This window comes from Triticum urartu, chromosome 1 (assembly GCF_003073215.2).
Source record: "Triticum urartu cultivar G1812 chromosome 1, Tu2.1, whole genome shotgun sequence".
NCBI lineage: Eukaryota > Viridiplantae > Streptophyta > Magnoliopsida > Poales > Poaceae > Triticum > Triticum urartu.
Genome location: NC_053022.1, coordinates 210,432,456 through 210,457,021, shown reverse-complemented (window position 1 = coordinate 210,457,021; position 24,566 = coordinate 210,432,456). Strand labels below are relative to the sequence as shown.

Genomic DNA, 24,566 nt, shown 5'->3' with positions numbered 1-24,566 from the left:
GCGCCGTCCCGGCCGGATCCGGCCTCTTCGGTCACCCGCCGCCTCGCTGGAGTTTGATCTCCGCCGGCGTTGACTTCGCCTCAGATCTGCACGGGCTCATCCCGATCCACTCCGAGATCTGCACCACTTTGTCCCAGATCCGCCCCGTCCAGTTTTCGGAGGGTATATTTTTCTCTAAGTCCCGAATCACTGATATTTTTATGCCTCCTTCATCATGTCATATCTTGGTGCTCGGTGCTCCAAATCATGCATATGATATGTCAAATTGTTTGTCTCGTTGAGATATTCATGTTAGAAGCATTTCCATGCATATTACTATCTATTATGATGCCATTTTCATTGATGAAAGACTGCTATAAAATGTTAGCTGCTGGTACTTATCAGATCATGTTGATTTGTCATTTTTGTTGCATTTGATGTGTGCATTATATGAGCATGAGGTCTACATGTGTTTTGAACTAAAATATGCCATCTTTATAGGGGTGCAAGTCTTGTATTTTTGTGATCTATGTGGTGACTAGCACGAGCATGCAAACTAGGCTTCGTGATGTTGCTGTTTTCAGGGACTTAGGATTTTGCTAAGTCCATTTCCTACTGTTATTTTGATGCCATATAAACTTGATGTTACATTGAGATCCATGCTTATTTTGGGATACTTCAGTGAGGATGTTTTGATTATGTGGTTATGATGTACTCATTCATGCCCCTGTTTGCAATTATGGAGTTCTCTAGCATGTCATTTTATTGCTCTACTTTTGCTATAAAATGTTCCTAGCAGAATGTTAACATGTTAATCAATATTTCCTTGGTTGTTGCTAGTGATACATGCATCCTATGAACTTGATCTTGTCATGGTTAGCTTCATGAACATGTCATCTTGCTATTGGTATGCTTATGTTGTCATGTAATGCTTTGTGGTGAGTGGCATGAGCTCGCAAAGTTGCTATCATAATTTTGTTTATGCCATGCTCTATTTTTCTTCTAAGTCTGAAACTGTTAATAAAACTTGTTATGTTTACATTGGTGCCATCATATCTTCTGTGCCTTTTTGGCTCATGTTCAGTAAGGGATTTCTGTTCTATGCATTTATTAGAATCATGTAATGCCTTTGTTTGCTATGATATGTTCCTGTAGCATGTTGTTTGCTTGCTCTAAACATTGCTTCCTGATGTTGTTTTTGATATGTTAGTATTTCCACTAAGTCTGTGAAGCTGATATCTTTTGCACTTTTGCCATGCTTGTTTGAACATGTTTTTGAGTGATTTAGCCATAGCTCAGTGTTCATGTTTTGTCAAGCATATCTTGTACATAACTTACATATGCTTTGTTGCTATGTTGGAGTGCAGTAGCTTAGTTACTTGTTGCATTCTAAGTGCTATCATGTTGTTAATCGCAGATTTGCGTCATTCTTGTTTTGCTTGCCATTTACAAACCGTGCATCCGTTTCCGGTGATCTTTATATCTATTTCAACCAAAATCATCTCCTCTTTACAGCGGAATACTTGGTTTGCCAAGTTGATGCCTTTATCATTATTTCCCTTCTGAAGCACGCATATGCATTGCATATCATATCTCGCATATCATGCCATGTATTGCATCATGTTGCTTGTGCATTGCACCGTGATTGATTGTTGTTCCATTGCTTGTGTTCTTGTTTTGGGTAGATCCGGGAGATGAGTACGTGAATGAGGAACCTGTTGAGTACGCTAACGAGGATCAAGCTTTCGACAACTCTGAGAACATTGCGGGCAAGATGACCATACCCTCGAAATCACTTCTATCTTTGATTTGCTAGTTGTTCGTTCTATCGCTATGTCGTGCTACCTACCACTTGCTATATCATGCCTCCCATATTGACATGTCAAGCCTCTAACCCACCTTCCTAGCAAACCGTTGTTTGGCTATGTTACCGCTTTTGCTCAGCCCCTCTATTAGCGTTGCTAGTTGCAGGTGAAGTTGAAGTTTGTTCCATGTTGGAACATGGATATGTTGGGATATCATAATATCTCTTATTTTAATTAATGCATCTATATACTTGGTAAAGGGTGGAAGGCTCGGCCTTTTGCCTGGTGTTTTGTTCCACTCTTGCCGCCTTAGTTTCCTTCATACCGGTGTTATGTTCCTTGATTTTGCATTCCTTGCGCGGTTGGGTGTTATGGGAACCCCTTGACAGTTTGCTTTGAATAAAACTCCTCCAGCAAGGCCCAACCTTGGTTTTAACATTTGTCACCTAAGCCTTTTCCCTTGGGTTCCGTGGACTCAAGGGTCATCTTTATTTTAAATCCTCGGGCCAGTGCTCCTCTGAGTGTTGGTCCAAACTGGGCGATGTCCGGCGCCCCCTGGGCAACCAGAGTCTATGCCAACCCGACGTCTGGACCATCCGGTGTGTCCTGAGAACGAGATACATGCGACTCCTATTGGGATGTGTCGGCACATCGGGTGGCTTTGCTGGTCTTGTTTTACCATTGTCGAAATGTCTTGTAACCGGGATTCCGAGACTGATCAGATCTTCCCGGGAGAAGGAATATCCTTTGTTGACTGTGAGAGCTTGTGATGGGCTAAGTTGGGACACCCCTGCAGGGTATAAACTTTCGAGAGCCGTGCCCACAGTTATGTGGCAGATGGGAATTTGTTAATATCCGGTTGTAGAGAACTTGACACTTGACTTAATTAAAATGAATCAACTGCGTGTGTAGCCGTGATGGTCTCTTTTCGGCGGAGTCCGGGAAGTGAACACGGTCTTGTGTTATGCTTGAACGTAAGTAGTTTCAGGATCACTTCTTGATCAGTTCCAGCTTCTCGACCATGCGTTGCTTCTCTTCTCGCTCTTATTTGCGTATGTTAGCCACCATATATGCTTAGTGATTGCTGCAGCTCCACCTCACTACCTTTTCCTACCCATAAGCTTAAATAGACTTGATCTTGCGGGTGTGAGATTGCTGAGTCCTCGTGACTCACGGATACTTCCAAACAGTTGCAGGTGCCGATGATGCCAGTGCAGGTGATGCTACCGAACTCAAGTGGGAGTTCGACAAGGATCTGGGTCGTTACTACGTTTCGTTTCCTGATGATCAGTAGTGGAGCCCAGTTGGGATGATCGGGGATCTAGCATTTGGGGTTGTCTTCCTTTATTGTGGTTCCCTTTGATTGTACTTTGGATGATGTATGGATTATTTATGTATTGTGTGAAGTGGCGATTGTAAGCCAACTCTTTATCCCTTTCTATTCAGTACATGAGATTGTGTAAATATTACCCCTCTTGCGACAAAACTACCATGCGGCTATGCCTCTAAGTCATGCCCCGACACATGGGAGATATAGCCGCATTGTGGGTGTTACACTGCTGGAGGGGGATTCGATCACGGAGGGGCTCTACATCAACTTTGTTTCCCTTCTGATGATGTGTGAGTAGTTCACCACAGACCTACGGGTCCATAGCTAGTAGCTAGATGGCTTCTTCTCTCTCTTTGACCTCCAATACAATGTTCTCCTCGATGTTCTTGGAGATCTATTCGATGTAATGACTTTTTGCGGTGTGTTTGTTGGTATCCGATGAATTGTGAGTTTATGATCAGATTATGCATGAATATTATTTGAGTTTTCTCTGAACTCTTTTATGCATGATTGTTAAGACTTTGTATTCCAATCTATTGATTTGGCCAACTAGATTGATTTTTCTTGCAATGGAAGAGGTGTTTTGTCATGGGTTCGATCTTGTGGTGCTCAATCCCAGTGACGAAAGGGGACATGACACGTATTTGCATCGTTGTCATTAAGGGTAAAAAGATGGGGTTTATTCATGTGTGAGTTTACTTTGTCTACATAAGGCGTTACTCCGTTATTAATGAACTTAATACTCTAGATGCATGCTGGATAGCGGTCGATGTGTGAAGTAACAGTAGTAGATGTAGAATCATTTCAGTCTACTTGTCTCGGACGTGATGCTTATATACATGATCATTGCCTTGGATATTGTTATGATTATTTGCTTTTCTATCAATTTCCCAACAGTAATTTGTTTACCCACTGTATGCTATTTTCAAGAGAGAATACTCTAGTGAAAACTATGGCCCGGGGGTCTACTTTTTATCATATATTAAAATTAAAAATATCTTGTTGTAATTTTTCTTCATTTATTTTATTTTGTGTTTTAATTATCTATCTATCACTACGAGATGTGATCCTTGTAATTAACCGCCGAGGGATTGACAACTCCTTATTCGCGTTGGGTGCAAGTATTTGTTATTTTGTGTGTAGGTACTGCTAACGAGGTGTTGCGTGGTTCTCCTACTGGATTGATAACCTTGGTTCTTAATTGAGGGAAATACTTATTTGTACTGTACTGCATCATCCTCTCCTCTTTGAGGAAATCCCAGTGCAGACTAAGGCATAGCCTAGTGGTGGGAAGGGGTTGATGCCTTCCCACCCACCCAGGTTCAAGGCACGGTACTTGCAATTTGGGTTTGCTGCACCAATTATACTATAGGGGGTTCCCTTACAGTCTTTCTGTCAAAAAACGCAGCTCACAAGTAGTAATATGTCAAGAACAATTGAAGTGTAATGCGAAGACAAACAGCAGCTGGGTAGAACAAAGCAGTTTAGGAAGATAGTCTGAAGACAAAGATGCAGATAGAGCGAATGTCTTCACCCAATATCTTCGAACAGAACGAGCAAGCAATGACTTCAGGAAACTAAATAGTAAGTAAAGGAATGAAGTGATAGAACCAGTTGCTCGAAGAAGACACGTGATTTGTTTGGCCGGTTCCAACTATTATGACAGTTGTACGTCTAGTTGGGGAGGCTGAGATTGAACTCTGAAGACCTAGTCTTCACCTTATTCCCCTTGAGCTAAGATCCATAGATCTCGCCCAACCACTCAAGTAAGCCTTCAAGGTAGACTTACAAACTTTCACAGACTTCATTCACTGGCAATCCACAATGACTCTTGGATGCTCAGAACACGACGCCTAACCGGCTGGAAGATCACGACCTTCAAGTGCAACAAGTCTTCGGTTCACGCGGAACAAAAAGGCTTCGGTGATTCTCAAACACTTTTGGGCTCACATTGTTTTGGGTTTGTCCTCGCAAGGATTCTCTCTCAAAGAATTCAGAGGTGGGTTGCTCTCAAATGACAAAAGTCATGCACTAACTCGGAGCAGCCACCAATTTATGGTGGAGGGGATGGGCTATTTATAGCTAGGAGGCAACCCGACATGATATGTCCGAAATGACCCTGGGTCAATGGACAACTGACACGTGTCCAGCGGTCGGATTTCAAACACACGCGGGAGCTTGACTTAGGTTCCAAGTAAAGCTGACTCAACCAACTATGGAAAAGATTTTCTCTCATTGTCTTCACTAAAAAGACATGGGATTTTAGGTTGAGCATCACGTCATTTTCTGACTTTGTTTACCTAGACCCCACTTAACAGTGAGGTGGTTCCTATGACTCGGGAACGAAGAAAATGAAACTACCAAAAGACTACGTCTTCACGCTCCATTGTCTTCAAGCGAAAGTCTTCGCGTACCATTATCTTCAACACAAATGTCTTCACGAACCACCATTATCTGCAATATCTTCATACATTTTTAGGGGACATCTTCGATGGGTAAATCGAATCAATGAGGACTTCTACCTGTGTTCTCCTATGAATCTCACAAACACATTAGTCCCTTAACCAAGTTTGTTGTCAATACTCCAAAACCAACAAAGGGTGGCATTATATGCACTTACAGAGTGAAGTTGAAAATGCTGAAGCGAGAAAAAATATGATACAATTGCTTGGTTTGGCACCGGGGTGTTCATGATTTATACTTTATACGAGGAAGATCGAGTTATGCCATGCTTACACGATTAAATGAGTAGTAATAACATTCATTGACATAGATATTTTGAAGAGTAACAATTATTTTATCGCATTCTTTTATATTATTGTTTTCATATCTATTACGTCATCGTTTCTCAACATTCATACCTAAAAAAAGATTACATGATTAAGACATGTTAGGTAGTACCATAGGCCACAAAGTATCAACCATCAGAATTTGATGGTATCATCAACATCATTATAAAGCACGCATCAAGGCAAGGAAGTAATTGCCTGCCATCTTAGCTATGAAAATGAGACCAAAGAAACTTAATGATGTTGTTTTATGACGAAATAGGGTTATCCATCTCACACATAGTGGCAGTAATGTACCAATCAATCGGAGAGACGCGGGCCTGAGGCCGCCAGGGCCGGGACAACACTAGCAAGGAGTGTCTCGACGGCTCCGAGTCAGCCACAACCGCGGATGCATCACCGCCTCCTCGCGAGAGCCGTCACCGTGGCCCCGGGGGCGCCAGAGACGAGAGGGGCCGCCTGCATGGGAGGCAGGCCGCGAACGCCCCCGCAACCGGCCGCAGACCACAAACCCCACCACAACCGACAAGCACCAGCAGGACTTGATCGAGGCCGCGGAATGACGAAACTGCAAGGGGGCACCCATGGGAACGGCCAGGAACGTCGGAATCGCTAGTGGGGGCGGCCCGAGAATCGTGGGGGCAATCCCCGAGCGAAGGTGGTGGAGGCACGTGAGGAGGGGGCGTCCGCGACTATCGAGGATGACAGGGGGGCTGCAGCTAATCGGAGAGCGCGAGGTCAGGCCCTTGGGCGGCCGAATCCATCATCGCCGAACCAACAGGGGGGCGCTGCAGTACGGTGGCATGGCACGGGGTGCGGGGATTGGGCGTGAGGGGCCCAAATCAGCTCCACCGCCACCTACCGTGTCGGCCCTTTGACAGCTACGATGCAGGGGAGGCCGGCGCCGGTGGCTAAGGTTCCCCCGTGTCAACAGAGATTGGTGGCGCAAGGCGAGGGGGGGAGGGGAGGGGTATTATGCAGCTGAACCAGTGAGATGTATCAGGAACATCTATTTCCTCGGATATTTCCAATGGAGTTTTTGAATAGTACCATAGGCCACAAAGTATCAACAATCAGAATTTGATGGTATCATCAACATCATCATTATAAAACACAAATCAAGGCAAGGAAGTAATTGCCCGCCATCTTAGCCATGAAAATGAGACCAAAGAAACTTAATAATGGTGTTTTATGATGAAAAAGGGTTATCCAACTCACACATAGTGGCAGTAATGGACCAACCAATCAAAAATTCGAAATCATTTTGTTCTTTTTTTTTACTTTCCTGCAACAAGGTTTTGTACATAAACTTTTGATAAACGAATGGTCAACTTGTTACATTGGTTACCATGATCCTGGCTAATCAGGACACAATTAGAGAGAAAATAACCTTTTGCCATCAAGTAAAAATAAATTTGGATCATTGCAAAACTAAATGGAAGATCAGGAAATGCAATTCTATAAGAATGCAGGTAAATGGTGGTTCTAGTTTAATTTCTAATGGTTCCCTAAAGAAGCAATCTAGGATGAGTTACTAAAAATGGTTTATCTATTCAAGGCTCTATTTATCTACATAATTCTTCATCTCATCCTGCAGACCTGCCCTGTTATCCATCCTGCCACTGATTGCTTTGTTCATGACAATTAGTTCTTGTTCTTCTGGGCATTTAGCCTTCTTAAGGAGCCTGCTGAGTTTAGTCTCCTCAGCACAGGAATTATTGTGGAAACTGGATCGTTCAGATTCATTGCTGGCAATATCAACCCCAAGTAACCTTATAGAGGAATTAGTGCCATCAACCGTTGTGGTCATCAAAGACTCCGAAAGGAGTCTTCTCAGAGGAGGTGTATGCTTAGACAACCAATAATCTAAGCACTTGTGGTCGGGATCTAGAGCCTCGATTACCTGTAAAAAAACAAAGGGTTTCTTAGTAACTATAACCTGTGATAATGAAGTGACTACTCTGAGAGAAACAAAAGCTATACATCTCCTGAAAATCTACCTCAATTATTGGTGGGGAAAAGAAACCAAACATTTCAAGCCCATTTACAGAATCGTTCGATAATAAAGCAGGAACGCCAGATTTTCCAGCCCTACATTGCTTTTTTATCTCTTCATTCACCCTGTCTCTCACACTATCCCAACACTGCATTGGTGAAGTGTGAGTAAAAGAAACCTCAGGAAACTCCTCCACAGCCACCTGTAATGATTTTGGGAACATAGCTGTCATATGACCCACAATAAAGCAAATGAGGTCAAGCCTGAAAATAGGAGGTATTTCGAATTACAAATACCCTAAACAATGGTCCGAGAAGTCCAGCATCAATAACTTCTGAAATGTAACAGCATATTCTTGTCGGATCTAGTACGCTGTGAAATGTCACTCGGCTCCTAAATCCTGCAAAGATGTCATTTTCTCTTAATTTTACCATTTTTACACACCATAAAATATTCATTACACTATTTAGGGACCAACTATTACTGTTTACCAAACATTTCAAGCCCATTTACAGAATTAGTTGGATTACTTGTCTGCAGGGACCCCAACTCCAAAATCTAACTCAACTATTTACCTTTTGGGAAGATAGCTTGATGGCTGCACCAATTTTTGCCAACTATTACTGTTCCTTGGTCGAGTTGCTCAACCTGATGTCGTAATTTTGCTGGCCAGGAGACTTCATTGGATTGGCTTGAAGAAGGTTTGCCCAGTTGACTAACCTGGGCACGTGAAGCCTTGGCCACACAGTATTCAGTCTCAATGCCAAACAGTTCCTTAGTAGTTTTGGAAGGTAGAGTAGATCCTGTTGATATTCGAGAAGGGCATGATAATTCAGATGAATGACTCAAGGACTGTGTGCACTGGAAACTTGAAATAGTTGGATTACTTGTCTGCAGGGACCCCAACTCCATGGCCATCTTGTCCTTGTCAATCTTTCCTAAAGCACTAAATGTAGAGCTTGAGAAACCTGTTGTATTTGATGTGCTAGAACTACATACTAACTCTTCTTTTATTCTAGGACTACTGGATGGACCTTCTATGTTCAGATTAACACATCTATTCTGCACTTCCTTCTCTTGCGGATATCCCGCTGACTTGTCAAGGTCCTTGCAGCCATCAAAGCCGCAATCAGTGTTGACATCAATAATTGATCCAGATAAATTTGTACTTTTACTTAAGTCCATCTTCTGCTGCGTAGAAGCAGATAGGCAAACTAAGCCTACATCATACTCTTTCCACTGGTACACTGCAGCTGGATCTCCCTCCAGAGCTGCAACAAGAGCATTCAGCTCCTCCATACTGTATCGGTGCAACACAAATTTTCTATCCATTTCACATGAACATAAAAGATTTGCATGATTTAAGCAAGCAAAACGGTTTGGCGAGCATTGGCAACTGACAGCAGATAAATGAAGATCATAAAAGCATGAAAAGCATTCGCGGTCCGTTGAATCATAATCCTGATCCATCTTCTTACATTGCAAAAGAGCATTCGCCTCACGTGCTGCACCTTCCATTTTAATTCTTGTCTGAAATAATGGGCCAAAAGTAAAAATAAAACTTAATTTCGTTGAGTGAGAACTGACAAATAATTAATGCCAGAATTGAGAAATACCTTAAATGCACTTGTGAGCATTCCATTTTTTCCACAGGTATCAAGCCATATGTATTCCTTCTGACCACTCTTGCAGTTGTGTAGGTTCGCCCAAACCTGTCTGAGAGCTGTTTGTACAGTTTTAAGTAATAACTTGTCATGTGATATTGATGTCTTGCGCCGCTGATCTCTGTATAGCTCAACAGCACATTGTCCATGGGGCAGCCAGTCCACAGGAGCAACATTTACTGCCTCTGCGCAGTTGAAGCCACAGTTGAACCCAGAATGGTAAGCTCGTGGTAATGTCAGAACAAACTCGCCTGGATTCTGAACAACACGGTAAACAGGAATTCCTTCTGATTTTAGAACAGAAGGGGATAACTGTGTGACCTGCACAAAGCAATTCAGAATCAAAAATTGATGAAGGTGCAAAGAACATTTGCATAATGCAGGACGAGGATGTGTTGCGTGCATGGAGTTGGAAGTGGGAATTGGGGATCTGATCAGAGGGGTTAGCGAGGTTTGCCCTCAGGCACACCTAGGGGTTCTTCTCCTGCCATGGCCGCTGGAGGCTAACTCTAAGTTGGGGCAATTTTCTATATTTCATGATTTATAACCCTAATACAAACTATCCTCCCTTTATATAGATCAAAAAGAGCCAGGCACAGTGATGGCCGCGGGCATACTTCTCATCACAGTCAAAGCACGTGCCTTTAGCGTGCCGCAGCAGCAGGCTGTTTGGGTCGTTGACTTGGTTGCTTTGGAAGACAACGTTGTGCCTAGGGATGGTGCGTACTCATCATCTGAGAGACAATGCTGCTCATAAGAGAGTGCTAAGCTCATGGCAGCCTCAAGGTTCAATGGGTACTGCAAGTCCACATCAGTACGGATGGGCTTGCGGAGCCCAGCAACAGACAAACAGCTCGACTTGCTGCTCTTCCAAGAGACTAACACCTGCAAAAAGAGTGAGAATTTCTTCTTGTAGTCACACACCGAGCCTGTTTGTTTCAAGTGTTCAATTTCCGCCAGCCGACTAGTCCTGATCGTCGGCCCAAAACTACGGTTGTATTTGACGAACTTTGGTCATGGTGGTTCGCCATGCATCATCTCCAACCGGCTGTCCCATAGTGCAGCATCATCAGCGAGGTGATAGGAGGTCATCCACACCTTTTCCTTGTCCTCCGTCTGGTGGCCCTTGAAGAATCGCTCAACACAGTTCAAGCAAGGCAACGGGCTGCCCTCCCCTCTATAGTTAGGGAATTCTAGCTTGTGGAACTTCGGAGCAGCACGGCGTTCCTCCCGGTAAGCGAAAGATGCTGCCAGTGCAGCAGCACAGCTGTGCTGTCAATCTCATCATCATTTTTGTTGGGCGCCTTGCTGGATCCTCCCTTCTCCAGAAGGTTGATGGATACCCTAGCAGCCACTAGTTGTTCCTTCAATGTTGCGACAGCTCGGGTAGCGGTTTTAGGTCAGATAGAGGGGGGGGGGGGGGGGGGGGGGTCTACCAAAATGGTTTCTCCAACTAATAATCCGATTATAAATCATGAAAAAATTATGATAAAAAATCAGGCAATGATACTGAATAAAGTAATATGTTCACTGAAGAAAATTGCATAATGCTCTCTTTGATTCCAGGATGGTAAGTAGTTTTCAATCCACATGGACTCTTGGTTCCAAAAAGCATTTACTAGGTTACATTGCAAACAGTGGGTTCTTGTTATCATAATCACTAGGTCAATACACAATAAAAATGTTACCAGCTCATGCAGGAGATCAGGCTGTTCTTCAAACAGTCTTGGCAAGTTCCTTCTCATAGCATCTTCTAGCTTCACTGCATTTTCACCAGGAACACCATACCATACTTTTTGTTCACCAAAATGCATGTAATTCAGAGAATAAAGGAAATGATCTTCCACATGCTACAGCAACATAAAGAACAAGGATATATGAGAACGTGGACCCTAATCAACGTGTCACAGTCATGTATATATTTAAAATTATTAGTCTCAAGATAACCCAACAAAAGGGTTGCATGGCACAGAAGATTTGAAGCACTCAGCTACTAGCATCTTTCAACCACCTACAAAAATACTGCAATATATTCCCTCTGTACACAAATGTAAGATGTTTTAGCAGTTTAATTTAAACTGCAAAAACGTCCTACATTTGTTTACAGAGGGAGTACTTAGCAAGGTTCAAGCCAACTTGCGTGCGCACATGATTTAGGAGCATTATACTATTATTATCCACATTTCATGAGATGGATGAGAAATAGAAGAATGAAAAATCTTACCCAGCAAAATGATGAGAAACACATCCCAACATAAAGCCAAGGGACCACAACACCAGATATATCCTCAGTTTCAAATGAAAGAACAGATCTAGGTTGTCGTCGCAGATTATTCAAGTTCCAGCAAGATAAACCATATGGATCTTGCTTATTTGCATCTGATAGAGATGATTTAGGGAATCCACTACTAAATATTGCAGTGTCCAGATCAGCACCGTAATCCACCTACGCAAAGATAGTTTGATGTCAATCAGTAAAAACTTAAATCCTAATAAGAGCATAATCTACACATAAGCAACCAGGGTACCTCAACTTCATCATCAGGGCATACAACTATCCGCCAATATTCTCCCTCAATTTCCTCAACTGATGGTCGCCACATTTCTTTGTGCTGTTTAATTTCAAAAAGAGAAATTTCATCACTTCCCTTCATTCCAAAATATTGCTCCTTGAACATATCAGCGTATTTCTGGAACTCCTCTAGTGTGAAATCTGAGCCAGACTGAAAGCCAAACTTCTCATCCTGGTCTGCAGAGTCAGCGCTACGTCGCTTCTGAGACATCCCAAACCTCAGTTTCTTTCTTCTCTTTCTTTTCTTCTGAACTCGAGGTTGTGTTTCTTTTTTTGGGGGTTCCCGATTTTGAAGCTTGTCAACTTGTTGAACTCGGGTGTTGAACTCTGTACATTTCCAAAAGCTCTTCTCCTTTAGAGGACACGGTGGTCTCCAAGAAGATGGTGGAACAATACGACAAATTCCATATTTTTCTACTTGAGGACGAATGCTAGTAATGTACCCAATTGCATCTTTGAATTCCTGATGTAAAAGAGTTATACACTGTCAATGCCACATAACATAGTTCTGCTAGTGAAGAGAATAGTCCACAAACCTCCTCAGTTGGGGTAAATACAGGAGCATCATCAATTTCAGGTCTGTTCGATTCATCTGGATGCCACTTTCCATATGTCTGCCCATAATAAATTAAAGAAATGAGACAAACAAATTAGGCACATGATAATCACATAAACTATAAGCGATGGAAAATGATAAATTTGTGCTGATCAAGTCGAAACTTTTGAAGGGCGTACAGTTGTTGTTCCGCCACCCTGAGAAATAGTAGTCATAACAAGATCAACTTCTAGATTAAAATTTCACTTAATTGGAAAGCACTACAGGGCTAATGTTCTCATAGTAGGCAGGAATTTAGACCAAGTTCAGCATACTAATGTATTGTATAATCTCCTTATGAATTTAACCCATGGATTGTGTCATTGATTGGTGAATTAGTAAAATTATTTCATAGTTCGAGTTCTCTATGTTTGCATAACTTAGCAATGGAATTGCTGATTCGATTGCATAGGAGAAGTACCCAATCGGAACAAGACTCACAAATTGTATTCCTACAAGTCAAAACGAATTTAAGTAGGTCAGATCCACCTAGATTGTTCAAAATTTTGCGCCACAATTATACAATCAACATGATCTTTTTTTTGAATATTTACTGCAGGGTAAAAACCCCACAGCCCTTTATTGCATCAAACAAAGAACAAACTGTACAGAGGAAGTTTAAAGGTACAAGCCTAACCTAAGAAGGATAGAAATCTTACAATTATTACAAATCATTATTACAAAGAAACTAGATCAATCCTAGGGGAAACTAGATCTTTTTCTCGGAATTCTAGAACACGAAAAAATCATTATTACAAAGAAACACATAATCATCAATCAGGCAATATCCAAATCGAAGACCAATTCCCCCAACCCGCGATCGCAAAATACGTGACCCCCCTCCCCCACTCCCATCTCCTTCCTTGCATGCGTTCATCAATTCAACTAATATTTTCCAATCCACAACCGGGCCCAAGAACCAGCATGGAACACACGCCCTCCACAAATCGCATCTCACTGCTGCATATATTCCATTGCCCTAGAATTGAGTCATGACCTATACATTGAAATCCATACGAGCAAACGGGAAACAATTCATAGTATACGCATAACAGATATTATATCCCTCATCAATCAAACAAAACCGCTACTGCTTCCGAACCAAACAAACCAACAGGAACAATTCTCGACGTACACAACCGCTGATCAATAACAGTTCTTCAATCAATCAATAGGAACAAAGAAAACAACCCGTACATGGTATTTAAAAAAAGCACACGGCCTGATCTACTAGCATGTAATATCTTCGAGACCCGTACCTGCGGCGGCGCGGCCGTGGAAGCCGGCTCCGGCGAGGCCGTTCTGCCTCGCATTCTCCTTTTCTTGCCGCGGAGCGAGGGCAAACGGGGGCCGCCGCCCTCCTCCTCCCTGGGGGAGGCGGAGGAGGAAACCATGGGCGCGGCGGGCGAGATGCGTTGGTGGTCAGAAGAAGCTATCGCGGAAAGGGAAGTCCTCAGACCCCGCGTCGCGATTTGGTTTTACCGGGAGGTGACGACCCCCGCACGTGCTCTACAGCCGGGGTCCCCGAGTTAGGGTCGCGCTCGGGGTGGCGGGGTAGGGCGCCGCTGTATTCTACTACTCGTTCAGCCTGAGTAACGTGTTTTAGAAGGACAACCCTGCAGTAGCCGACTGGCTAGGGTTTGCTACTTACGGGTTACTCGAAAATCTGACCATGATAAGTGCCACACCATGGCACGAAGCAATTTCATTCTGACATTTTTTATGAAAAATCTAGTTACGTGAGAATGACAACTTAGTTGTGAAGCATGGTATTTTTTATTTGGATGGTAAGTTTCAGCTTTTTTGAGGCTTTTATTTTTTTTCAAATGGCAATGTTAGTTGTAAAAACATCAAAGTGGGATTACTCCATGCCACATGTGCGACACTTATAATTTGAGTTATTTAATAGTTTAACGTAGATTTTTTCTTTGATTGGTTTGAGGTTGAGATATGTTGTGGGAAGGGAATACATAGGCAAAGATATACGGAAGCACATCATCGCATATTTCATTACAAAGCAAACGCTAATTTCTTCATCCATTGAAATACCCGTCGGCGACACAGGGGCCCATAAGAAATTTGTATCAGGTTCATATTAGTCATGAAATAATTAATCATTGATCAAGGGGATTTAATTGATTTACGCATGACCTCAAATCATTTAATTTTGGGCTATCCTAAAGGGGATTTAGTAGCCCAGTATCCTGCTTTATTTTCGTCGGTCTATTTTCACCTCATCTCCCACCACCTCCTCTTACTGGTTTATTTTCGTCTCATCTTCCACCACCCCTCTCACTGGCTTATTTTCTCCATTTCATTTAAAAACCAAATCTTATTAAAGGGAAAGATCTTGTTTCATGCTTGCTTTGGCATGTGCTGATTCAATTTAATTACTTAAATAATAGATAATTAAAAATTCAAAAATTGTACCATATATATGAGATCACCTCCCTAAAAGACAGACATAAAATTTTTCTCAATAACCTTTCAAAACAAAATCAAAATCAGATATTGCTTAATGTGCTACCATTTATTAAATAACAAGCACAACTTTACTAGTAAAATAAAAAAACAAATCTTTTTTACTACATTACCAAATCACATATCTCTATCTCTACCTAATAATTAATATATATATATATATATAAAGCAAATAGTGTTTCTGGCCGTCCGTCATCTAAATTACCCTGGAAGTTGTGAATAATTACCCACCATGCCACCGGTAAGTAAAAAAATGTTTCGTTTTTTATATTTATTTTGCCGCGGTCAGTTTAGGTCAATAGGGCGGAATCCCAACCATGCATGTAGCCCAGTGATTCGGGCCTTTGGCTACCATGCCGGAGATCGCGAGTTCGAATCCCCTTACAACATTTTCCTTTTCTTTTTTAAAAGATCAAATACTTTTAAAAATATTCATACCTTTAAAATCCTAGCTCCAAATCTAATATGTCATATATGAAAATCCATCAAAAAAATATGTAGATTCCAAATATGCTATTATCATCCACGTTAATAATTTTTTAAATTAGTGCCAAGCCCAACAAAACATTGGTTTCATTGATCTTTATTTTAGATAGCAGTGGCATGTGGGTTAATGATTCATCTCAATCTCGGAAGAGCTTTGAGCCTTCGTTCATGCGGAGAATGAAAGGAGTGAAATGGATGGGGTAGTCGTCTTATGGTCTGTAGTGAACCTTCTACCTTGTAACTAATAGTGTTTGCCTTTTCTCTTATGTTTCGGTCACTTTACAATGGCCTATATACCCTGTAACCTGGCTGTTTCCCTCTTAACGAATGAAAAGCGATGCATGTTGCATTTCATCAAAAATAAACAAGCAACCACTTGAGAATTATTTATAATGACACTGATTCAACGGTAATTTGCTTGCCCAAAACTTGGTAATTTGTCTTCTTCGGATTATTTATAGGAACGGTTTGAGATGGATGGCTACCTTGCATATGTTCTGGAACAAATAAAATAATTAATTACTTTAATTATGTCAATAAACTAGACTGTTTGTGGCTCACAGTTTAACGCAATGTTCCTTTCACAAGGTACATTTTCCTTTTCTTTTTTAAAAGATCAAATACTTTTAAAAATATTCATACCTTTAAAATCCTAGCTCCAAATCTAATATGTCATATATGAAAATCCATCAAAAAAATATGTAGATTCCAAATATGCTATTATCATCCACGTTAATAATTTTTTAAATTAGTGCCAAGCCCAACAAAACATTGGTTTCATTGATCTTTATTTTAGATAGTAGTGGCATGTGGGTTAATGATTCATCTCAATCTCGGAAGAGCTTTGAGCCTTCGTTCATGCGGAGAATGAAAGGAGTGAAATGGATGGGGTAGTCGTCTTATGGTCTGTAGTGAACCTTCTACCTTGTAACTAATAGTGTTTGCCTTTTCTCTTATGTTTCGGTCACTTTACAATGGCCTATATACCCTGTAACCTGGCTGTTTCCCTCTTAACGAATGAAAAGCGATGCATGTTGCATTTCATCAAAAATAAACAAGCAACCATTTGAGAATTATTTATAATGACACTGTTTCAACGGTAATTTGCTTGCCCAAAACTTGATAATTTGTCTTCTTCGGATTATTTATAGGAACGGTTTGCGACGGATGGCTACCTTGCATATGTTCTGGAACAAATAAAATAATTAATTACTTTAATTATGTCAATAAACTAGACTGTTTGTGGCTCACAGTTTAACGCAATGTTCCTTTCACAAGGTGTCACGCTATGGCATATTAACCTGGAGGTAGCATCTAAATGGATATGACTTTGTTCCTTGAGGTGAGCATATATTGTTCATCTGCTCATGTCAATTGCAAAAATTCCTTAATTCACCGTATATGTTGTGAGGTACATTTGTTATATTTGCAAGTGTATACCATGACCACTGGCCGATGAGACAAGGAGGATAAGCAACAATAACATACTATTAGCGAGACATTACTTAGAATGCTATAACGTTCTATTAGCAGTGCTATATTACGTTTTTTTTAAGTGAATGATACCTATGTTCAAATATTAGGGCGTGCACATATTATTGGGTCATGTTTATTGCACTGTCTTATGATATTGTTCTTCTCCCATTGCAACGCACGAGCATTTTTGCTAGTATTTCTTAAATTATCAAATCATATATATTTCTACTATTTTTTGAACAAAGTACAGACGCAAGCGCTCATATACACGCGCATACACTCACCCCTATAAACGCACATATGCACACCATACCCTATGAGCACCTCCGAAAAACTGAGCCGCCATATCATCTTGAAATTTATGAAGTCACCGTAGGCACCTCGTCATTGACGGGAACGTCTCCTCCCACTGAATGCGCGTCGCCGGAAATCCTGAAATGAATCCAGGAATAAATACGAGCACCAGGATTTGAACCCTGGTGGGCTGGGCATACCATAGTCTCTCTAACTATCCAACCACGGGTTGGTTCGCCATATATTTCTACTATTAAAAGGGGAGTCGATACATCGGTACGCACCATTTATTTTTGCCTTTATTTTCGTCTTCACTTGTCACCACCATCCCTCCATGCTGATTTTTCTTCCTTGCACACCCTCACCTCCGTGGCGGCACGTGGGTTGTCGGACCGTCACGTACAGGCATACGTGGACGTGGTCATGTTATATTTCTTGTTAATCAAGTGTGTTCATTCAAATGTCAAAAAAATATTAATGAAATGTGTCCTACTCCCTCCGTTCATGAATAAGTGTACATCTAGGTTTTGTCCTAAATCAAAGTTTTAAAATCTGATCAATTTTATAGAAAAGAGTAGTAGCATAGATGACATCAAATTGCTACATTATGAAACTACATTTCAAAATGAATCTAATGATACCACATAAATGCAACCAACTTGTGATTGTATGGTTAGAGGGACTGTGGTATTCCCAGCCCACCAGGGTTCAAATCCTGGCGCTCGTATTTATTTCTAGATTTTTTTCAGGATTTCGGTGATGCGCATTCAGTGGGAGGAGACGTTCCCGTCAACGACGAGGCGCCTACAGTGACTTCATAAATCTCAAGATGATATGTCGGCTCAGTCTTTCAGAGGTGCTCATAGGGGTAGGGTGTGCGTGTGTGTGTTCATAGGGGTGAGTGTATGCGTGTGTATATGAACGCTTGTGTCTGTACTGAGGTTCAAAAAAATTTAGTGCTATAAATGCTGCTACTTTTCTTTATAAAGTTGGTCAAAATTTTAAAACTTGACTTAAGACAAAACCTAGATGTACATTTATTCGCGGACGGAGGTAATACAATACTCGGCAAGTTTTGCAAAAATGAATCTCTACTACTTAAAAAATATAAGGTTCCTATTTCACATTTCTTTCCACCGCCTCTTCGTCCAACCTTCCATGTATATTATAACCAATCACCTTAATTTACTTACCTTCTGAATTAATTTCACGCTAATTTACTTACCAAACTCTAATCAAAATATAAAGTAATTTACAGTCAAAATTTGATTTGATGGACATTTATTTACACAATCGCATTATTATTAACAAGTAAATCACAAGCTAACATACTAAAATATTTATATCTCATTGCAACGCACGTGTATTGTTCTAGTCCACAACAAAAGGCTCTATTGTCAAGGAAGTATTTATGTAGTCGTCGTTCGTAGCAGTCATTCGTGCGAAAATAATTTGGAAATTGAGCGCTGAATCAATTTGGAAATGAAGCAATTAATACAATTAATTAGCTAGACAGTTAATTACATATGCAATTAATTAGGTCCATTTAAATTGGATTTTTCACACCAAATTAATTTAGAAACCGAGTCATTATTGCAATTAATTAATTAGGTAGACAATTAATTATGCCTACAGATAATTAGGTAGGGATTTTTTTTCAATTAGGTCGATAATTAGGCATGCTAAGAATTAGGTAGGAAGCTACTTATCTCTACTCTTAATGTTTGAGTTGGTGAATAGCCTTCACGGTTTATTTTCGTCCCACCACTTTCAACCTTTTTTCGCTGGTTTTTTCGTCTCTCCTCCCACCAGCCCCTAGTTTATTTTTGCGTCGCCTCCCACACAACAAAAGAAATCTAAACGGATCAGAACTTTTCATGCTGACCCAAGTTCTTGTTGGGGAACGTAGTAATAATTCAAAATTTTCCTACGTGTCACCAAGATTAATCTAGGAGATGCTAGCAACGAGAGAGAGTGAGTGCATCTTCATACCCTTGAAGATCGTTAAGCGGAAGCGTTACAAGAACGCGGTTGATGGAGTCGTACTCGCGGCGATTCAAATCGCGGAAGATCCGATCCAAGCGTCGAACGGACGGTGCCTCCGCGTTCAACACACGTACAACCCGGGGATGTATCCTCCTTATTGATCCAGCAAGGGGAGAGGAAAAGTTGAGGGAAAGCTCCGGCAGCACGATGGCGTGGTGGTGGAGCTTGCGGTTCTCCGGCAGGGCTTCGCCAAGCACTATGGAGGAGGAGGAGGTGTTGGAGGAGGGAGGGGCTGCGCCTCGGAAAGGGGTGCGTCTGCCCTCTCTCTCTCCCTCACTATATATAGGGGGAAGGGGGAGGAGGAGGCGCCCTAGGGTTTCCCTAGCGGAGGGGAAGCGGCCACATGGGAAACCCTATATGGGTTTGGGCGCCCCCACCCCTAGGAAACTTGCCCCCCAAGCTGGGAGGGGCGGCTGCCCTAGGGGAGGAGCCCCCACCTCTCCAGGTTATGTGAGATGGGGTGGGAGGGGCGCACAACCCCTTAGTGGGCTGGTGTGCCCCTCCCCTTGGCCCATAAGGCCCCCCAACGCTTGTCGGGGCCCTCCGAAACTCCTTTCGGTCACGCTGGTCGTTACCCGGTACTCCCAGAACAATTCTGGACTCCAATACCCTTCGTCCAATATATCGATCTTCACCTCCGGACCATTCCGGAGTTCCTCGTCATGTCCGGGATCTCATCCGGGACTCCGAACAACCTTCGGTAACCACATACTATTCACATTACAATTCTAGTGTCACCAAACCTTAAGTGTGTAGACCCTACGGGTTCAGGAACCATGCAGACATGACCGAGACACCACTCCGGCCAATAACCAATAGCAGGATCTGGATACCCATATTGGCTCCCACATGTTCCACGATGATCTCATCAGATGAACCAGGATGTCGGGGATTCAATCAATCTTGTATACAATTCCCTTTGTCCATCCGTATGTTACTTGCCCGAGATTCAATCATCGGTATCCCCATACCTCGTTCAATCTCGTTACCGGCAAGTCTCTTTACTCATTCCATAACGCATGGTCCCGTGGCTAACTCCTTAGTCACATTGAGCTCATTATGATGATGCATTACCGAGTGGGCCCAGAGATACCTCTCCATCATACGGAGTGACAAATCCCAGTCTCGATTCGTGCCAACCCAACAGACACTTTCGGAGATACCTGTAGTGCACCTTTATAGCCACCCAGTTACGTTGTGACGTTTGATACACCCAAAGCATTCCTACGGTATCCGGGAGTTGCACAATCTCATGGTCTAAGGAAATGATACTTGACATTAGGAAAGCTCTAGCAAACGAACTACACGATCTTGTGCTATGCTTAGGATTGGGTCTTGTCCATCACATCATTCTCCTAATGATGTGATCCCGTTATCAACGACATTCAATGTCCATGGTCAGGAAACCATAACCATCTATTGATCAACGAGCTAGTCAACTAGAGGCTTACTAGGGACATGTTGTGGTCTATGTATTCACACATATATTACGGTTTCCGGTTAATACAATAATAGCATGAACAATAGATAATTATCATGAACAAGGAAATATAATAATAACCATTTTATTATTGCCACTAGGGCATATTTCCAACAGTCTCCCACTCACACTAGAGTCAATAATCTAGTTCACATCGCCATGTGATTAACACTCATAGTTCACATCGCCATGTGACTAACAACCAAAGAGTTTACTAGAGTCAATAATCTAGTTCACATCACCATGTGATTAACACCCAAGAGTTTACTAGAGTCAATAATCTAGTTCACATCACCATGTGATTAACACTCAATGAGTTCTAGGGTTTGATCATGTTATGCTTATGAGAGAGGTTTTAGTCAACGGGTCTGCAACATTCAGATCCATGTGTTCTTCGCAAATCTCTGTTTCATATTGTAGATGTTGCTACTATGCTCCACTTGGAGCTATTCCAAATGGTTGCTCCACTATACATATCCGGTTTGCTACTCAGAGTCATCCGGATAGGTGTTAGAGCTTGCATCAACGTAACCCTTTACCCCGAACTCTGTTGGGGATCGTACTAATAATTCAAAATTTTCCTACGTGTCACCAAGATCAATCTAGGAGATGCTAGCAATGAGAGAGAGAGAGTGAGTGCATCTTCATACCCTTGAAGATCTCTAAGCAGAAGTGTTACAAGAACGCAGTTGATGGAGTCGTACTCGCGGCGATTCAAATCGCGGAATATCTGATCTAGCGCCGAACGAACGGCGCCTCCGCGTTCAACACATGTACAGCCCGGGGACGTCTCCTCCTTCTTGATCCAGCAAGGGAGAGGAGAAGTTGAGGGAGAACTCTAGCAGCACGACGGCGTGGATGGAGGAGCTCGTGGTTCTCCGGCAGGGCTTCGCCAAGCACTACGGAAGAGGAGGAGGAGTTGGAGAGGGGGAGGGCTATGCCAGGGGAAGGGTATGGCTGCCCTCCCACCCCCTCACTATATATAGGGGGAGGGGAGAGGGGGAGGCGCCCTAGGGTTTCCCCTAGGGGGCGGCAGCTAGGGCAGATTGGATCTCCCTAGGGAAACCCTAGGGAGACTTGCCCACCAAGCCAAGCTAGTGGAGGCTTGCCTCCCAAGATAGGTGGAGGCGCCCCACCTCCCCAAGTAAATGTGGGGAAAGGGTGTGGGGGCGCACAGCCCCTTAGTGGGCTGGTTTAACCCCTCCCCTTGGCCCATGAGGCCCTGCAACACTTGCCGGGGCTCCCGAAACACCTTTCGGTCATGCTGGCCATAGCCTGGTACCCCCGAAACACTTCCGGACTCCAATACCCTTTGTCCAATATATCGATCTTCACCTTCGGACCATTCCAGAACTCCTCGTGATGTCCGGAATCTCATCCAGGACTCCTAACTTCCTTCGGTAACCACATACTATTCCTGTTATAACTCTAGCGTCACGGAACCTTAAGTGTGTAGACCCTACGGGTTCGGGAACCATGCAGACATGACCGAGACACCTCTCCGGCCAGCAACCAATAGCGGGATCTGGATACCCATATTGGCTCCCACATGTTCCACGGTGATCTCATTGGATGAACCACGATGTCGGGGATTCAATCAATCCCGTATACAATTCCCTTTGTCTATCGGTATGTTACTTGCCCGAGATTCGATCGTCAGTATCCCCACACCTTGTTCAATCTCGTTACCGGGAAGTCTCGTTACTCGTTCCACAATGCATGATCTCGTGACTAACTCTTTAGTCAAACTGAGCTCATTATGATGATGCATTATGGAGTAGGACCAGAGATACCTCTACGTCATATGGAGTGACAAATCCCAGTCTCGATTCGTGCCAACCCAACAGACACTTTCGGAGATACCTATAGTGCACCTTTATAGTCACCCAGTTATGTTGTGACGTTTGATACACCCAAAGCATTCTTATGGTATTCAGGAGTTGCACAATGACGCCCTCGATTCAATCGTATACTAATCATACACGCAAATGTGTACGATCAAGATCAAGGACTCATGGGAAGATATCACAACACAACTCTAGACACAAATTAAAATAATACAAGCTTTATATTACAAGCCAGGGGTCTCGAGGGCTCGAATACATAAGCTCGAATACACAAGAGTCAGCGGAAGCAACAATATCTGAGTACAGACATGAGTTAGACAAGTTTGCCTCAAGAAGGCTAGCACAAAAGCAACATCGATCGAAAAGGCAAGGCCTCCTGCCTGGGAGCCTCCTAACTACTCCTGGTCGTCGGCGGTCTTCACGTAGTAGTAGGCACCCTCGGGGTAGTAGCCGTCATCAAAGGTGACATCTGGCTCCTGGACTCCACCATCTGGTTGCAACAACCAGCAAGAAGAAAGAAAGGGGGGAAAGGAGGAGCAAAGCAACCGTGAGTACTCATCCAAAGTACTCGCAAGCAAGGATCTACACTACATATGCAACATTATCAAAGGAAGGTTGTATATGTGGACTGGGCTGCAGAAATGCCAGAATAGAGGGGAGAGCATTGTCCTATCGAAGACTAGCATCTTCAGCATCTTCAAGCATCATGCAGCATCAGAAGAGATAAGAGTAGCATAAAGTAAAGTAGTAGTAGTGTTATCAACCTCGCCCAGAGATCCTTTCTCGACCCCCCCCCCCCTGCGAGAAAGAAATCCCAGAGCCATACCATCCATTTCTCATCACAAGTATCCAGTTCTAGTTGTATCGATCGGGATACAACTCCAAGTGTCCGTTACCGTAGGATAGGCTATCGATAGATGTTTTCTTCCCTGCAGGGGTGCACCAACTTACCCACCACGCTCGATTAACTCCGGCCGGACACACTTTCCTGGGTCATGCCCGGCCTCGACCAAACAATACGCCGCAACCAGACCTAGGCTTAATAGAGAGGTCAGCACGCCGGACTAAACCTATGCCACCAAGGGTCATGGGCCATCACCCCGAGAACTCCTACACGTTGCGTGGGCGGCCGGTGAGCAGACCTAGCTACCTCCTTAAAAAGGTAGGAGCTTACTAGTCCAACCCGACGCGCGCCGCTCAGTCGCTGACGTCTAATAAGCTTCGGCTGATGCATATGTTGGGGAACGTTGCAGAAAACAAAAATTTTCCTACGGTTTCACCAAGATCCATCTATGAGTTCATCTAGCAACGAGTGATTGGATGCATCTACGTACCTTGTAGATTGCGAGCGGAAGCGTTCAAAGAACGGGGATGAGGGAGTCGTACTCGACGTGATCCGAATCACCGGAGATCCTAGCACCGAACGGACGGCACCTCCGCGTTCAACACACGTACGGTCAGCGCAACGTCTCCTCCTTCTTGATCCAGCAAGGGGGAAGGAGAGGTTGAGGAAGATGGCTCCAACAGCAGCACGACGGCGTGGTGGTGATGGAGCTGCAGTACTCCGGCAGGGCTTCGCCAAGCTCTATGGAGGAGGAGGATGTGTTGGAGAGGGAGAGGGAGGCACCAAAAGAAAAGGTAAGAGGTCCTCCATCCCCCCCACTATATATAGGGGGGGCCTAGGGGGGCGCCGGCCCTAGGAGATGCAATCTCCTAGGAGGGGGCG

The 24,566-nt window shown here is 43.1% G+C and overlaps 1 protein-coding gene across 2 annotated transcripts; it reads right to left on the bottom strand.

Annotated features, from left to right (window-relative positions):
- Positions 1–7,151: 7,151 nt before the first annotated feature.
- LOC125554144 (lysine-specific demethylase JMJ18-like) lies at positions 7,152–14,255 on the bottom strand. 2 transcript variants are annotated; one of them, XM_048717753.1, is made up of 11 exons: positions 13,990–14,255; positions 12,672–12,749; positions 12,092–12,598; positions 11,788–12,009; positions 11,252–11,413; positions 9,516–9,884; positions 8,787–9,429; positions 8,475–8,702; positions 8,196–8,299; positions 7,904–8,101; positions 7,152–7,806 (listed from the first exon to the last, which is right to left on the bottom strand). In XM_048717753.1, exons 1-11 carry the CDS (start codon positions 14,122–14,124, stop codon positions 7,465–7,467), a joined length of 2,988 nt encoding a protein of 995 aa, XP_048573710.1. In that variant the 5' UTR covers positions 14,125–14,255; the 3' UTR covers positions 7,152–7,464. The 2 variants fall into 2 exon arrangements, with proteins under 2 accessions (XP_048573710.1, XP_048573704.1); XM_048717747.1 differs by having other exon boundaries at positions 8,475–9,429; positions 13,990–14,254.
- Positions 14,256–24,566: the final 10,311 nt, after the last annotated feature.

Coding starts and splice junctions, on each gene's coding strand:
- LOC125554144 (XM_048717747.1), bottom strand. CDS start 14,124: ATGGTTTCCTCCTCCGCCTCCCCCAGGGAGGAGGAGGGCGGCGGCCCC. Junction 12,750..13,989: donor CCACGGCCGCGCCGCCGCAG/GTACGGGTCTCG, acceptor TATTATGGGCAG/ACATATGGAAAGTGGCATCC. Junction 7,807..7,903: donor TTTCCCCACCAATAATTGAG/GTAGATTTTCAG, acceptor GTTTTTTTACAG/GTAATCGAGGCTCTAGATCC.